The 17,732-nt window shown below is 36.6% G+C and overlaps 1 protein-coding gene and 1 long non-coding RNA gene across 11 annotated transcripts in view; one reads left to right on the forward strand and one right to left on the reverse strand.

Annotated features, from left to right (window-relative positions):
- Positions 1-1,463: 1,463 nt before the first annotated feature.
- LOC117500163 (SLAM family member 9-like) overlaps positions 1,464-17,732 on the forward strand; it is a 57,246-nt gene continuing 40,977 nt past the window's right edge. Inside the window, exons 1-7 of one of the 10 annotated variants that reach the window (XM_034152903.1) lie at positions 1,470-1,875; positions 2,795-3,097; positions 3,181-3,462; positions 3,829-3,927; positions 4,216-4,259; positions 6,100-6,271; positions 7,576-9,088. In XM_034152903.1, coding sequence (XP_034008794.1) covers positions 1,815-1,875; positions 2,795-3,097; positions 3,181-3,462; positions 3,829-3,927; positions 4,216-4,259; positions 6,100-6,271; positions 7,576-7,583 — 969 coding nt within the window. In that variant the 5' untranslated portion in view covers positions 1,470-1,814 and the 3' untranslated portion in view covers positions 7,584-9,088. Of the gene's footprint in view, positions 1,876-2,794; positions 3,098-3,180; positions 3,463-3,828; positions 3,928-4,215; positions 4,313-4,553; positions 4,978-6,099; positions 6,272-7,575; positions 9,089-14,432; positions 15,072-15,302; positions 15,484-17,732 lie in introns of those variants that run through there. The other 9 variants (XM_034152908.1, XR_004557766.1, XM_034152906.1 and 6 more) reach the window with 9 other exon arrangements.
- On the reverse strand, positions 11,294-13,476 carry LOC117500168. The gene is made up of 3 exons (XR_004557768.1): positions 12,878-13,476; positions 12,433-12,506; positions 11,294-11,494 (listed from the first exon to the last, which is right to left on the reverse strand). It is a non-coding gene; the product is annotated as an uncharacterized LOC117500168 (long non-coding RNA).

Below are 17,732 nucleotides of genomic sequence, written 5' to 3' on the forward strand. Positions count from 1 at the left end.
CAGGCTTTGTTTTCTGCATTTTGCCCCTGAATAACCGACTGTTTTTAGGAATAAACGATGAATTGTTATAGGCAGTAAGAAGCAAACAGTTTTTTGACTGCAAATAAATTCACTTGAGAAAACTACACATACAATCTTACAATCTTGCAATACAACTATTATAACTGTTGCACAGTTTATTGTTTAACATTTTTTTTATATTTCCATGACGAAGCAGGACATATTTCCTTTAATAAAATTACTTTACTCTGAGTTACCTTTCTCTGGAATTCTTAGACATCACTTCCTGTCAGGACCTCAACACAAACTGATGAACCCAAATGCACGACCCAGAGACAAAGTCTTGAATGTAATAAAATGTATTTATTAATTCCATTGATCAGGAAATCCCTCTTAACAGAGTAGGAGCTGGAATAAACAAAAAGCGCTCACAAGGAGGAAAAAACTAGGCATAACAAAAGGAGAACTTAAGTCTACATAAATCAACAAAATAACATAACCTGACATGAGAGAAAGCAATCCTTTCGGAGCTGAGGCTTGGCACGACCGTTCGGGGAAACAAACAAGACGAACTGACACAGGACAGGGGAGAGACAGGACTATTTCAACATGAGGTGAGTGGGAACAGGTGGAAACAATCAGGGGCGGGGCAGACACTGATGATGGCGGGAAAAACACACAAGGGGAGGAAGTAACAGGGCCTGAAATGAAAGACAAGAGGTAAGTACAAAATAAAACAGGAAATGACAGACAAAATACATAAACATAACTAACACATTTGACGAGACACAACACTTCCTCTTCTTTAGTTTGTGAGCACTTAATTTCATGGTTATACAGTACAAACAAAGGAAGGTTATCTACCCCTGACATGTTTTAAGATGAAACATCTCAAGTACATTTTTCAAACTGAAGAAGCCTGCTCACATACTTGAGCTAAATCGGATAAATGTTAAAACTTTGAATTAGACTTGTTTGTATCCTACCTTGTGCCTCAGTGCAGACCAGCAGCCCCAGAATCACGAAGATGAACATGACAGTCTCTGAATACTCCATACAATAATGTGTGCTTCCTGTTTGGCTCTAACAAACACACCACCAAGTATTTTCACAGTTGGGTTTTTTCCTTTTAAAACCACACAACCTTTTGCATGATGTGAAGACCTTCACTTATATTTTCACCTTACCAACAAACAAACGACAAAACTGTGCTCCATTTTGCAAATAAGCAAAAGGTGTTATGTTATCAAAACTCTAAATGTACATATAAAATGCTGTTAAAACACAATTCTGCATTTTTCTTTCATGCATATCACATCTGATCACAACTTTGCTTCCTATGTTTGGCACTTACAAGTTAACCATATGTGACTTGCTGAGCCAAGCAGTTGGTACTTCTGCATTTTCTTACTCAATACATAGCCTACTGAGCGCAGAAGACTCTCACGGGAAAGCTGCACTTGGGATACATGTTTCTGCAAACTGTGTGATAGTTGTGTGAAAAGTAAAACACAGAAACAGAGGGTGCTTTTCCAGGTGCTCTAAGCGCTTTGCACGACATATTACACATATTAGACATGTAACAGTTATTACTGTGGACAATTACCACAGGAGCAAATTAGGGTGAAGTGTCTTGCCCAAGGACAAAACGACGTGACGCAGTGGCAGCTGAGGAGGGTTCGAACTGGTGTTCACCAATGCCCCTTGATCTGATGGCCCATTGAGCCAACACTACCCCGACATGAGCAAAGAAGCTTTGCTGACAGGAAACTGATAAGACGCTGTGACACTTCCGCATACAGCACATTTGCAGAATGAAGTCGTTTGTCACAGTTCTCTTTGTCGTTTATGAGCTTTATTTATGTGAATCACAAGGTAAGCACATTGTTTTTTTGTCTTCTCTTGTTGATCGACTTTTTTTGTTTTCACTGTCAAAGTTGTTGTACTGTACTACTTAAAGAATATAAGATTAGAAACGTAATGCTTTTTTGAATCGTATATTTCAATTAGGTAGTATTTAGAAATGTATACAATTATCAGTTATGTTCTTATTGTCATTTAATAAATTAGTAGCCTAATACTAATTAAATGTACAATTGTATTGAGATATTTTGATATGCAGTTACGTCGGTTGAAACCACACCCAGTCATTAGGATTATTAAATAGTATCTATACTTTTCTGAATATGTTGATCCATATGAAGATTAACATTTTATTCTAAACACTTTTGTGTTATTAAAGTGACACATTTAGAGGTGGCGATACACGCTTTTTCCTGCTGTAGACACCCACCCCCACCGGATTCGAAGATTTGGGTGTTCTAGTCAGACGGACGTCACGCAGGCGTTGGACTTCCTTTTTTTGTATAATGTCGATCTTTTCACTGAATGATCGTCTTGAAAAGGTTACTAACAACAATTCCGCAACAACATCATCTTCACCTGTTGCCATTTCGAATTAAAAAAACAATTACACTTTAAATGAATTGCTACGTAACACTTACGCTGGATCCTCTGTCTCGAGCATGTGAACTAACGGGTCTTCTAGAGCAGTGGTTCCCAACCTTTTTTTTACCAAGGCACCCCTGAAAATATTTCTCGACCGCAAGGCACACCAACTTTTCGTAGATTTAAAAACCACTTCAGATTATTACTTCTTTGATTATTCATAAGATGAAGGTATTTATACAGTAATTACATATAGTAGGAATAGAGAAATATTCAGTTTTGAACCAATAAACATACTGTATAATGTATGTGATATTTAATGTATGATGTGTCTACTGTTTTACAGGGATCAGTGATGGGACTCCTATGTTTGTGCTGAAGGGAGAGGATTTGGATCTGAATGTCTCGAAAGCTGTTGTACTTGGGGAATTAGAATATTTTTCTTGGAAATTTTATAAAAATAACATAGTGAGATTCACTTCTAATAACAACAAAGTCTATGCTAATTACACTGGAAGGCTTGAGTTTCCTGTGAAAAAATTCTCTGTGAAGTTGAAGAATCTCCAAGAGGCAGACAGTGGAGTTTATACTGCTGAAGTGACAAAGGAGTCAACAGAAGATGTAGCAGAATATAACGTCAAAGTTCAAGGTAGGTTTGTTAACCTCTCAAACACTGATAGGGTTTCTGTGGTCTTGTTTCTAAAACTCTTCACCTGCTTCTTCCCTCCTCAGATCGAGCGTCTCTCCCTCTCCTCACAGTGAGCTCTGTCTCCAGAAACTCTTCCTCCTGTAGCTTCACTGTGACCTGCAGCTCACAGGACTCTCACATCAACAGCACTTTCACATGTGACAACCAAACCTGCAGTCAGGAGGGAGGAGAGCGGTCAGAGGGGATCCCTGATACTTTTCTCCAGGTCAACCAATCAAGTGGATCGATCATCTGTAACCATAGCAACCATGTCAGCTGGACCAACGACACCAAAATAATCAATTATGTCTGCTCCAAACATTTTGGTAAGACTGAAAGACAAAACTACTTCCTGATAATAACACAGTTTGGAGTTTAGAGCATTCAGTATACTGTAGGCATTTTTTAAGAACACATTTGTTAAAACAAGAGCCAGGTGTTGCTTACATTTGCTTAATCAGTGACCTTTGGAAGGTTGGTAGTTTCACATTTAACTGAATAACTGTTTGGTTTAACATATTAGGGTTTAATCAAACAAATTGAATGATTTCTTACAACAGATCAGGTCGACAAGAAGGCTATTTTTGTGTAATTAAATCTAACAGTCTGGCAGGATGTGATGCAGTAACACACTTGAATACGTTTATGAATTTAACCAAGCATTATAATGTGGCTTATGTTTTTATTTACAGTTCCTGACCCTCCAAACCTTGTTCCCATCATTTTGGGAGTATTCTTTGCAATTTTCATTACCATTGGTGTAGTACTTTATCTTCGAAAGAGAAGAACATGTAAGTCTAAGTTGCATTTTAACAAAAAAAAGTATGTATTTTTTTATGTCAAGTTCATCATCTTCCACATACAAAGACACATACTTTATATAATATTCTATACACAGAGGCTTTAAAGTGTTCAGCTGTTTGAAATGATAACCAAAATCTGGACTCAATTCAGATGCAGCTCAAGTAATGTAAATGTTATGAAGGTACTGTAATAAGCATTAAAGGTGAAGCTCTCAAAATCAAATGTAATGTAAATTAATGCAAATCCACATATATTTTTTTATGACTGACCTGCAGGCAAAAGAGTGATTCTCGAAAATACAGTTTATGAAACTGCTCAGGTAAGAGACAAGGTATTTTTTACTTTTCACAAAAAAATGTGACTGAATTTTAGATTTTGAACAATTTAAACAGACTTGGACTGAATATGAGGAACAAGCTAAATACATAACTGGAGCCTCAGACAGTTATATTGCCTACTATGCACGATAATCACTATACACTATGCACACTAATCACTATGCACTATGCACACTAATCACTATACACTATGCACACAGTATATCTGCATTTATGTATTTGTTATTTACTGTATATTATCCATGAATCCTTTCTACACCACCTTCTGTCTGCAGTTCCAGGTCCTGCTGCTCACATTCCTGGTTGTGCTGCTTGCTCTTTTAAAGCTTTGGGTCCGACTAACCTGATGCACCGCGATGCTTCTCTCTAAACCTGCTGCTGAGGTTTCTGTCTGGCAATAATTGTATTCAAACTGCACTGTGTTTCTTAGTGATGTGTATTTGTTGTTTGCTTGTGTGGGTTTCTTTTTAATTTTTTTAAATATAGTTTTTCCATAAGTTGATGCACTGATGGAACGATGCTCCTTCTTCATGTTTTTAAAACTCTACATGACATGCTGGTGTCGTAAACATAATGCAGACACAGTGACATTTACCAAAGGTTTCTTTCATGCATATCACATACATGATCAGAACTTTGCTTTCTATTTTTGGCACACATCCGTTAGCCAAAGCTATGTGACTTCCTACTGAGCCGAGGGTGTGCACTTCTGCATTTTCTTACACAACACATGCTGAGAGCAGAAGACTTTCACCGGAAAGCTGCACTGATATATTTGTTTTCATACCGTGTGATAGTTGTGTGAAAAGTTAAACACAGTAACGTACAGATAACTGTTTTATGAGAACCAGAAATCTTAATTTGTTGTCCCAGAATAAATTAAGAAAAGAGGAGACCTGTCATTTCCCATGTCTTTCTCTTATGCGAAGTAAGCCTATTGTGTGTGTTAGCAGTGCAAATGCTTTTTTGTGTGCTTGTTTGGCCTTTACTGTAAACGTCATGCCTTTTAGATAAAAATAGAAATGAATCTTATATTCTTGTTAAACACCCTTATCACTTTTGTAGTCTATGATATGGAAGTTTTTATTACATTAGGGCACATGTGTCAAAGTCAAGGCCCGGGGGCCAAATCAGGCCCGTGGTGGATTTAATTTCGGCCCGCAGGATAATTTTTAATTACTATTTGATCTGGCCCGCCGGTATATTGCACGCACACCTTCACTCCATCCTGAGGGTTTCCTCAGCTCAGAGCCTGACCCCAAACATTGATGACCTTGCACCCAAGATGAGATGCCAAGTATCTGGCTTGAGCTAGCATCACAGAGCAGCAAACTGAGTTTCAATGGATGTTTCCTTCTGCACTTTTTTTCTTGCGACAACAGGGCATGTTTGTTTTTTTCTTTGAGGGAAATAGTTTTTTTGAAGCTGTTGTTGGCCTGTGGGAAAATGTAATCATAAGAAATGACTCCGGAAAAGCTACAGATAGAGCATGAATGCAACTGATTATTTAATGTTTAATGTTGTTTTTATGGGCAATAATTTAAGCTTTGTTAGTTCCAGGTTTAATATGAGCAATAAGTTCATTTCAATAAGTTTTGCAATAAACATTGAACCAGTCCGGCCCTCGACTAGTACCCATTTTTTAATTTTAGCCCACTGTGTATTTGTGTTTGACACCCCTGCATTAGGGGAATATATTAGCTACTTTTGATTGTAGTGATATTACTTCACATGTTGACACAGTATGAAGCGCAATTAAAATAGACGTTAGGTCAAAGTTCCAAACAACCTTTGGTAAATCAATGTTTTGTTATGTTCCAGCCCGGAGCTCCAGCCCGGCCTCAGGATCCAACAGCTGATGAAGCTTCAGCTCCGCCTCTGTTCTGCACCTACGCTTTGGTTGGTCCTAAAATTGGACCCCCAGCACCCACTGAGCCTAGAAACACAGCTCAGCTAGAGAGTGTGTACGCTCAGGTAAAAAAGACCACACCAGGGGCCTCATTTATAACGCCTTGCGTAGGATTGACGTAGGAAGGTTGCTTACGTAGTACAAAGCACAAAAATAGGTACATAAATGTTCCGCCATTTTCCGATTCACAAAACATTGCGTACCGGCGAGGGAAGTGCGTACGGCACTCCCTACGCCTGTTTCCCTTGATAAATCACAATCGACTCGTAACGCCCATATTTGCCTATACATAGTCAAAGAAACGCCCATTCATTCATTCATTTTGACTGACTGCATGAAGAAGATCGCAGGAAATAACGATAGAACAGCTACAAAAGACATCTCACACCGTGTCAGATTTAGGTTATTGTGGGGAGGTCGAGATAAATCATATTGTTTGGTGGATGCAGTTTGAACCAGAGTAGCAGCATGGAGGTCGGATCGTCACCAAAATAAATAAATAAGTGGTCCGAAAAAAGTTAATGACAAAAAAAATACACATAACCTTCCTCAGGCAGTGTGTTTGTCCCGGGGACAGGAGCCCCTTGATGAGAAACTGTAAGAAATGATCGGGGAATCCCTCCGGAGTGGAGTCATGACGACTGGATCTGAATTATTTTTGTTGTATTTGGTGGTTTGTGTTCCAGCTGTCGATCAGCAACTATATATCCATAATCCACCAGTTAAAGGAAATACAACTAATGTGTTGTGTTATATTAGCTGTACAATTTACCACATATGGTGTTCTTAGTTTCCATACCTCCTGTGTTTTACGAGCGACTTATCAAGTCTTGGCAAACGGCATAAAACACGATTAAACGTGATAGTATATAAAACCATGCTCGTATCTACAACCTATAGAAATGCAAAACGGCGTCAGTTTAGACGTAATTCTGTCCTCCTGCTTACCGCATCATTTATGAGAAAACATTTCATAACATTAACACAACATATTCGAGGTGGTTTTAAATAGCATATCCGTATTTATTTATTTCTCCAAGTTATGTTTTTGTGTGCACTGAGGAGTTTCAAACAGGCGTTTGTTTAATCATTTAAAGATTGGCTTTAATCAATGTTTGAAAAGGAATTCTTCATATTTGATAAATGAGAGGTAACATTTTATTTATGGTATTATTTCCACATATTTCTCTCCATTCTTCCTTCTGCCAACGGTGTCGCAGTTTCTCGTCTCTCCCGTTTGTGTGCTTAGTGCGTACGCATGGGTTAGAGTTTGCGTGGAGGACAGCACATTTTCCCGTCAAGTTAGTATTTTATAAATCGCAAACATTGCGTAGAAACTGGCGTACGCCATTTTTTGAGCGTATATCCCTTTATAAATGAGGCCCCAGGTCCTTGAAAAATGATCAGGAGTCGTATTCCACATACTGCACTCTTTGGGATTAAGATTTATGGCAACTGAGCCATGGACTTTATTTTCACATCACCCTCTTTTGGTGTGAACATCCTAAACCACGTCCTGTGTCTACACCCAGAAGTGCTCTAACTCCACCTTCAATGCACAGCTGTGATTGGTTAATGATCGGTTGAAATGACTCCTTTTCTTGCAGTTTATGCATTCTGTATCTCTATGGCTATGGCTGCCATCTTGTCTCAAATGATATTATTTATTGACTCCTCTCAGACAATACTGTGACAAACATGTATTTAATTTTTTTATATCTTAATGTTTTGTCATTTTTTGTACATCTTTGATTTCTGTCTGTTGTATGCACCTGATTATATTAGTTTATTTAGAAATATTGGAAAGCAATGATGTTTTGCACATTTTTACGAACGTTTCAAAGACTATAGCTAACTTGAAGAGCAACAGGAACCACTGATCCTAGTTAGCATCAAGCTAATTAGAGGATGAAACCCTTGCAAATGCACACATCACAGCACACACAGTGAAATATGACCTCTGGGGGGTTGGGGGTGTCTGATTTCTTGCTCAAGGGCACCACGGCGGGGCCCAAGAGGTGAACTGGGACCTCTCCAAGTAGCAGTCCACACTCCATATGTTAGGGCTGTTCGGGGACTTGAACCAGTGACCCTACGGCTCCCAGTCCAAGCCCCTACTGACTGAGCCACTGCCGGCAAGAAGAAGATCATTGGATTGAACGGTTTTCTACATTTTGCACACAGTTTAACGACAGGCTTTGAGAGCAACAGATTACATGTAATGGAATTAATGTTATTGTATGCAAAGGATTTTACAGTTTTTACCCTTAGAGTTGAAGAAATATGTTGTTTCTGCTACATAACAAAAAAAAGGGGGGATTATAAGAAGGATTACAATGTTACAATACATTTTCAAGTAAAGAAGTATATATTACGAGGCTCATTCTCACACAATACATCAGTTCAAGAGTCTCACAACACCGAGTCTCGAGTGAAGCCAAAGCTAATCTTCCTGTCCATCATTGTTGCCTTTAGTTAAATAATTCACTAATTTAATGGAAAATTCTCCATCATTTTGTGTTGAAAGGAGAAAAGTGGAACAATATTACCGCCATTGAAATCTTTGCCTTCCAGCTGTTAATATATAATCATTTCCCAAGGAGTCAACATTTATTTAAAGAAGAATTTGCAGGTTAATGATTTGTAAATGATGGTTTTCTGTGGTCCACTACTTGGTATAGGTAGCCGAGGTTAGAATTTTTATTTTTTATTTAGGATTTCAACACCAACATTGATTTTGCTAAGTGAATGTTCTTCTTTCTTTTCTTAGTTAGTTTCTTCAAGGCACTTTTCAATAAAAGTGTCAGATAAATAAATGTGATGTAATGTGGAATGTGAGTATGTCATATAATGTTATGTGAGAGTATTTCATGTATTAAATTAAAAAGTATTTGTAAACTATATTTGTCTAGCCTTTTATTTGAAATCATTAGACTTTATTTTGCCAGAATATTCAATTAGTTTCTTTCCTCTTTGCCAGCTCAGTGGGTGGACAGGGGATTTATTAAAAATGCTGTGAAAGCTCTTAAATAATATACTGCCGTGAACTTAAAAAAAGCATATTCTGTTTGTTATAAAAAGTGCAGAGGACCCATTGTTGAAACTAAACAAACATATTTGCGTTTCTTTTTTTCTAAGGTTACATTGTTCTGTTGTTTTATATTTTACACCTAGGTTAAAGCCTTGTTGTATTTATTTGCATTGCTTTGATATTGATTTGTCCCAAAAGTAATGTAAAGTAATTAGTTTACGTTATATGAATATTAGATACTTACATGTACTGATGATTAGGTAATTAGTAAATGTAATGGAATACATTGTCACAGCAGAGTGAAACAAAGAATTGCCACACATGATCTTTATTACAATCAAATAAATTACAAACATATATGTGAGTAATTTGTTCATTTGAATGAACACATAATAAATAATGGAAAATATGGGAATTAAAACGCTTTATTAAATGGCGCATGTATGCTTTCATTCAAAATGTAAACAAGCTTAAAACATACTGTACAAAGACATTTTTTAATTTTTTAAAAGAATTACTATTATATTATTATTAAGTTATTTGTGTTTTTTTGAAAACCTCCCTAATCTGAATGCAACACAATGATTTTACGTACAAACAGATTACTTATAATCATTGGATTAACAAGAACATTCAGCATTTTCTTGAAAGCTGCCTTCTGTGTTTACCTTGCAAAGCATCAATGTTTACATCAAGATTTAGCCAATATGAATTGTCATGTAGATACATTGTAAGTGAACATATTTATATCCATGTTTGCTACTTCTAGCCTTGAGGCCGCACACTTTTGTTGTAGATTTCTACATTTCTTGGTGTGTGGTTTATGAAAATTGATTTGAAAATGTTTCGTTTGGAAATAATTTGCAACCCCTAATCTTTCTACGTACCTCCTGCAATCCCCCCAACTACCCCTAGGGGTCCTCCTACCCCCAGTTGGGAACCAGAGCTATGAGTTTATTTGTTCTTGTTGAGCTTCTCCATGAGATGAACCGTGATGACAGCAGACACCATGATGATCAGACCCACAGAGAACACACACATCTTCACCAGGCACACAGATAACCCCTCTGGATCTGAAACACAACAAACAGAGAGTTTCATATCAAAACCGACGCAGAGATCCAGACTGAGACGCACAACTGAGTGGAAGCAGCAAATCAGTGATTACTACTTTATTTGGATAGCAGTTTGAGTACTTTACAGTTTGCAAGTACTTTGAGTCCTACATTGTGAAATACTTGCACTGCAAAGCGCAGTTGAGTTTTACAGACTGTCCATATGCATGATGTAATGTCAAACAGCATGGTGGGGGTTTAATGTTGAATTAATGTTTATTCTGTTCTTCAAATATTCAGGAATGTTTGTACTTATACAAATATTAAAGTTCAAAGGTTTATATAAAGGTTCGATATATGAGACAAACAGCACATTATATGCGTAAAACATGATGTACTGAATTCATCTTGTATTTTAAAGTTTCTTCAAATTAAATTGTTATAGTTTTAAGTTTACATTTAACACCTCACAAAGAAGTTTTGTTAAACTTTAAATTCCAAACTGTGTGTTATTATCAGGAAGTAGTTTTCTCTTTCTTCTTACCATCATGCTGGTGGCAGACATCTTTGATTGTTTTGGTGTCGTTGGTCCAGCTGACATGGTTGCTATGGGTACAGATGATCGAGCCACTTGATTGGTGGACCTGGAGAAAAGTATCAGGGATCCCCTCTGACCGCTCTCCTCCCTCCTGACTGCAGGTTCTGGTTTCACATGTGAAAGTGCTGTTGATGTGAGAGTCCTGTGAGCTGCAGGTCACAGTGAAGCTACAGGAGGAAGAGCTATCAGAGACAGAGCTCACTCTGAGGAGAGGGAGAGACGCTCGATCTGAGGAGGGAAGAAGCAGGTGAAGAGTTTTAGAAACAAGACCACAGAAACTCTATCAGTGTTTGAGAGGTTAACAAACCTACCTTGAACTTTAATCTTGTATTTAGCTGCTTCTGTTTCGTCTCCTGAACCCTTTGTCACTACAGCAGTATAAACTCCACTGTCTGCCTCTTGGAGATTCTTCAATTTCACAGAGAAATTGTTCACAGAAAACTCAATCCTTCCAGCATAATCAAGAAATACTATTGGATTGTTGCCAGGGTTAAATGTTAATACTTTTTTTTTTTAATTAAATGTCCATGAAAAACTAGAAACATCCTGAAGAACAACAGCTTTGGTGACATTCAGAAGCACATCCTCTCCCTTCAGCACAAAGACAGTCCCAGCACTGATCCCTGTAAAACAGTAGACACATCATACAGTAAATATCACATACAATATATGCTTTTCAATTCTGAATGTTACTCCAATGCTGCACTTTATTTTTGACATTCTGAACATCATCTAAACATCATCATCTTATTATGAACATAATTCATAATAACCCACTGACCACAATAGGGCAAAAATGAATGTATGTTCAGCTTTTGTTTCTCTCCTGCTAATTAGTATGATAAGTAACTTTTGCTGAAAGTGAACAGACATGTAAAACAAATGACGTACAATTTTCCATTACCATTAAAACAGCTACTCCTCACACAGAAATGTCAGTAACAATTCTGGTGAAACTAACCCTAATGATGCATTGTTCCTATACTTCCCCCCCCCCCCCCCCCCTACCATCATCCACACTGTTGTTCACCAACTTTGTTGCTGTCCTCCAGATACTAAAGTAGCTTTGTGCAAGAACTCTCTAATTGTTCCTCAATGGTTTGTAGAATAGGAGAAAGAAAACATTTCAAGTTAATGTTATGTTTTAAAACAGCTCATTAGATGTCAGTATGCAACACCTTTATACTTGGTTTAAATATACCTTTTTTTATTTTAATAAAGATGTCTGTCAATATTTTCTTCTCCAAACTTCTTTTTCAATATTTGTATACACATGTTTGGCTTCTAATGCTCAGAATTGATAACCAGGATTTAGTTTTATGCATTTTTTCCACTAAAACAAAGGTTTTGTTTTTGTATAGGAAGATACATTCCTGATGGCAGTAGGAAGGTTACAGTTGTTATACTCCACATCAGCGTACTTGAAGAAACTCCTCTTGGACCACAGTGATGCCAGGTTTTTAAACTCTTAACGTGTCAAACTGTTTACTGTTTTAAGCAGGACACAATGACTATAATTAGATAATGTTAAAACATTGAATTAGACGTGTTTTTATCCTACCTCGTGCCTCAGTGCAGACCAGCAGCCCCAGAATCACGGAGATGAACATGACGGTCTCTGTCCGGTTGCCCTGCCTGAATACACAATGTCACAGGTTACAGTGTGTGTTCTGTTTTGCTCTAACACACACACCACCAAGTCTTCTTCCTGTAACAACCACATCACTTTTGCATCATGTGACAATATGAACTTCTCTTTTTCAAAGTTCCTGTCTTATCTCTGTTTTGGGATCTTTTGATAAAGACCTTTTTTTAATTCAAACGTTTGTCAAGAAAGCAGATTTTAATGTGAAAGTCAATAACAGGATGATTAACAAGGAACTTTACATTTCAGTTGGTGTATGTTGCACCAGATGAAGCAAAAGATGGAAAAGAAAACATTACAATTGTGTCAATACATTACATAAAACCAATAAAAGGTGTAGTTTGCACTGTTTATTACTCACAGTAGTTTATGTGTTGCTTTACTTGAACTCTTCTAGCTGGTGTGCTGCACAAACAATCATAACCACTTCCTTTCTCAGAGCTCTGTGTCTCACACCTTTTGCATTTTCCCATGACTGCATACCAAACTAAAGATACCTGCGGTAACATGTCAGAGATATCTTCACACAGCACATATTCTGCACTGGCAAAACAAATAACTAACCATAAAATAAGGAAGGCCAGTCTCATGTTCCTCATACAGGCCAGGGCTTGTTGTTGTTGTTTTCTCATAAAATACTCTACTATGACTTTTCAGTGACATTCTTTACGACATATTTAACTGTGACTTATTTTATGATTTTATACCATTGCACTTTTTATGGCCCACAACACCGGGACATTTGATGGCAGATGATAATAACAGGACTTTTTGTTATGACATTAACAGGACCTTTAATGACACACTTTACAATTACATATTATGGCAGACTATACTTTGACTTGTTTTAATTAGATTGTAATGTCCTAATGTCCTATAAAACATTGTAGGACTTTTGTCATATTTGGCTTGACTTTTCATACTGTACTATGACATTTTATTGGATACCAAACTTTTACTTTTGTAATGACATTGTTGCCATGCTATAAAACTTGAATGACCAAAAAAAACTAACTCTACTTGAACAAATTACAATAACTTTTTTTATAACATATACAGTACAGTACAAGGACTCTTATGACCTTTTGTGACCTTTCTTTGTGATATACTTTACTGTGACTCCTTACATATTTTTCTTTATAGCATATCACACTATGACACTTTTCTTATGGCCAAACATACTTTTAAATTACATACTATTTGGTGATGCAATGGCCTATTATGATGAGATGTGTTTTTTTGTTATGTTATGCTTAACTTTTGTATGACTTATTATGGCATTCTATACTATTCTATTCTTTAAGGACATGTTGTAGATATGCTATAGTATGACTTTTTAATCCTTTTTTTACGAGATGTTATTTATTGAAAAAAAGCATATTCTGTTTTTTGTAAAAGGAGCAGATTTTAATAAAATGATCTCTTAGCACAGGACACATTTTTGATGAACAATATATATTTATTTTATTTTCTTCTAAGGTTACATTTAACACTTAGTAAAAGCCTTATTGTATTTATTTGCATTGCATTGATATTGAGTTGTCCCAAAAATAATGGAAAGTAATTTGTTTAGGTTATATGAATATCAGATACTTACAGTAGGTTACTGATGGTTACAGTATGTAAAGCACTTTCTGTTAAGAAGATGTAGCACAACTGTAATAACTGTAACCCATTTCAGATTGAATATTTAGTGTACATAATGCTCTGTATCGGTTTATGGTCCATGATGTACATTTGCACCTTAGGAACATTAGCTTTGGAATATATGATTTGTTATTACTACTAAAAGCTCTTACAAATGAAATATCTTGCGTTTTAAAGCAGTTAGAAAATACTTATATAAATATAAATGCGTCCTTCCTACAAAGCTAACTGGTTTCTCTGTCTCAGTGACTTTAGGCAAACTGACATGCAAATGAAATGACGTTTGAAGATAATGACATCACAAATCAACAAGCCTAACTTTGAAACCTGGTTACCACTGAAAGGGTTCAAAGTCTGAAGCCTGCATGGGGAAGAGAGGGGCAAATAAAAAAAGAGTGTGTGATAGAAACTCTCTCTGGAGGGACTATTTGCAGACCATTTACATGCACACACCTATATAACAAATGAAAAGGGAAAACCATCAAAAGCATAATAGTGCCTCTTTAATGCGAGTTATACAGTAAAATGAAAATCCAATGTCATTCAAAAAGGCAAACATATATCCAAGGAAAGAAATGCTTTACAGAAAAGAAGTCAAGGAGGGTAAAATGCTCCGGCTCTGGCCTGGTTTGCTGCTCCATCCTTATTGGTCCTCAGACTCATCCTGCTTCAATGTATGTTCAGCTTCCTCCTCCTCTCTCTCCAAACAGATCCCTCTTCCACGCCCCCTTACACACAGTGGCAGTTACACACAGCTGCTGCACATACATGATGTAGACAGGTTATTGTAGATTGCAAATGTTACTGTCAGCATTGAGGAAGCTTGCCTTTCCCTGGGATTTATGAGTTACTAACTTTATCAAACTAATAGGGAACAGTTTTTCGTTGCCCTTTTTAATTTTTCAGAGGTGAGTGCAGAGAATGTGAAAGTTATGTTGTATGTGACTGAACATGATTTTATTCTGATGGGAATGTGTGCCATTAATGAGGATGAATATAATGACTAGGTTGGAAATTGAATGTAAATGTTAAATTGTATTGAATTAACATCGAGCCCTGGAATGTAAATAGTGTTTAAGATAAAGAGATAAACCTCTCTAAAAAAAGTAATTTAATAAAGGTGATTTTGTGTTTTAAAGGCTAAGTCGAATCATGTTGAATATGGACACAGGCTGGTTTCAAAGACATGAGCAATGAACCTTTGCTGAGAGGAAACTGACAAAACGCTGTGACACTTCCGCATACAGCACATTTGCAAAATGAAGTCGTTTGTTACAGTTCTCTTTGTCATTTATTTGCTTTATTTATGTGAATCACAAGGTAAGAACATTAACTTGTTTTGTTCTCAGAGTCAAAGTTGTTGTATTGTAGCACTACTTAAACAATATAAGATTAGAAAGGTAATGCTTTTTTTAAACAGATATTTCAATTAGGTAGTATTTAGAAATGTATACAATTATGAGTTATTTGCTTATTATCATTTAATAAAGTAGTAATACTAATTAATGTAAAATTGTATGTAGATATTTTGATATATACAGTTATGTCGGTTGAAACCACATCCAGGCACAAAGGTCCTGGTGATGTAAAGGAAATATATCTTCATTTTAAGTGAATGTAAAATACAGCAGAAACTTGAACTAAAATCTCCAGTCATTATAATTATTAAATAGTAATTAAATCTATACTTTTATGAATATGTTGATCGATACGAAGATTAACATTTTATTTTAAACAGTTTTGTGTGGTGGTACGCACTTTTTCAGTCATTTCAAGTAACAGTTTAGATATTTGTATATTTGATAACCCGAAAATGTTGAGTCCATCAAAGTGTTATGATAGAAATGTGTAGTCCCCAGCACATAGAAACTGCTGGATTAAAACTTGCATATGTTTGGCAATTTGCACAATTAGAATACATTGCGTTAATTAAAACAATAGCTAAAAAAACGTGGCCAATTTGGAAAATCTTGGAGTGGTTTGGCAGTTATTGAGGACGCTGAATCCATTTCTGACAGTTTCAGGATCAAAAGTGGCAGCTTTAACGAGCAAGTGGAATTGTACTCTTGGTGGCTGATTTTGACTACCATGAGTTGCGATCATTGGATATAGAGAGCATGATTCTCATTCTCGCCATCATTGATGTACTTTGGTATCTTCGAACGTGAAGAACAAGTAAGTCTAATGTAAGTGTGCATTTTATCAAAAACATTTATTTTAGTTTTACTGTTTGTGGGAATTAAGTGTTTTATTCAAGTTCATCATATGCCACCTACACATCCCCATTGTCTATTGAGCAATCACATAAAACATGTCTGAAACCTCTCAAACAGCAACATACTCTATATCAGGGGTCGGCAACCCCTGGCACGCGTGCCACCATTGGCACGCGGCACCGTAACCAGTGGCACACTAGGAATAAGTGGAATAAGTGTGCAAAATATTTAAATTGTATTTTCGGATCCTGAACGAGACCGCCGCCAGAGCGCGTCTCCCCGTTACCTGCAGAAGGAAGCCATGCACACAACGCAGCCCCCTAATTCCTCCGTAATGCAGTGGTGATAGTTTCACCACAGAGGAAAGCACTTCACAAATTGCAGTACCCATAAGGAGCTGTAAAAATACCGCAGTTTTTGCGTGGCGATCGATATCGGCCGATACTCACTCTCTGCCGATCGATCGGTGCTCTCTAAAAATGCCGATCGCGAGACGTAAAATACATGACACTTTTCTCTGTGTGGGGCAAAACAAGCTCGCCAAAATGGCTTCACCAGTCTGGCAGTATTTTAAGGTGTCCGAAAATGACAATAAAATAGTGGTATGCAACGTGTGTGAAGCAGAAATCCACCCGTACGAACAAATGCCAAACTTCATTACATCTCATCAAAAGGTGTTAGTCTGTGGAATAACTCTACTGATGCACTGAAATATTGTACAAGTCTATCTAAACTGAAAGTATTATTTAGGAGCCAAATCATTAATGGTTATGAACAGGACCTGTAAAATCCCATTTGTTATTTCTTGTAAATATAAAAGTAATTTCTTCCTGATTGTTTTGTAAAAACAAAAAATGAACAAGACAAACATATCGCTGATGACGATGACCTAATATTTAATTTATAACGGAAATGTATGCTAGAGGGGGTAGGACCAGAAAAGTGTTTTTAAAACTTCTTCTTGACCCTGTTGAACATGACAGAGACTAATTGAGAATTATTGTTATTTATTTTTTTGTTTTCTTTTGCATTATTATTATTTTTTTGTACTTTGTTATAATTATTATTATGAGTTAGAAGAAACAAGAAAGAAAATCATATATATATATATATATATATATTATTATTATTGTTGTATGTTTTGTTTCTGGCATGAGTAGATGAAAAACCCGGGAAGTGGTTTGAGACAGATTATGACCAAATGTAGAAAAGGAGTAAATGCTTCGCCTCTGTCAAATCTGGGAAACAATAGTATGAGAAAAGAGGGGAACAAATAAGCAAGGTGTGAGAAAGTCCCCTGTTTTTCATACGAGACAGAATGGAAATAATTTAAAGCTAATCCAAGATTTAAAG

This window comes from Trematomus bernacchii, unplaced genomic scaffold (genome assembly GCF_902827165.1).
Source record: "Trematomus bernacchii unplaced genomic scaffold, fTreBer1.1, whole genome shotgun sequence".
NCBI classification, from domain to species: domain Eukaryota; kingdom Metazoa; phylum Chordata; class Actinopteri; order Perciformes; family Nototheniidae; genus Trematomus; species Trematomus bernacchii.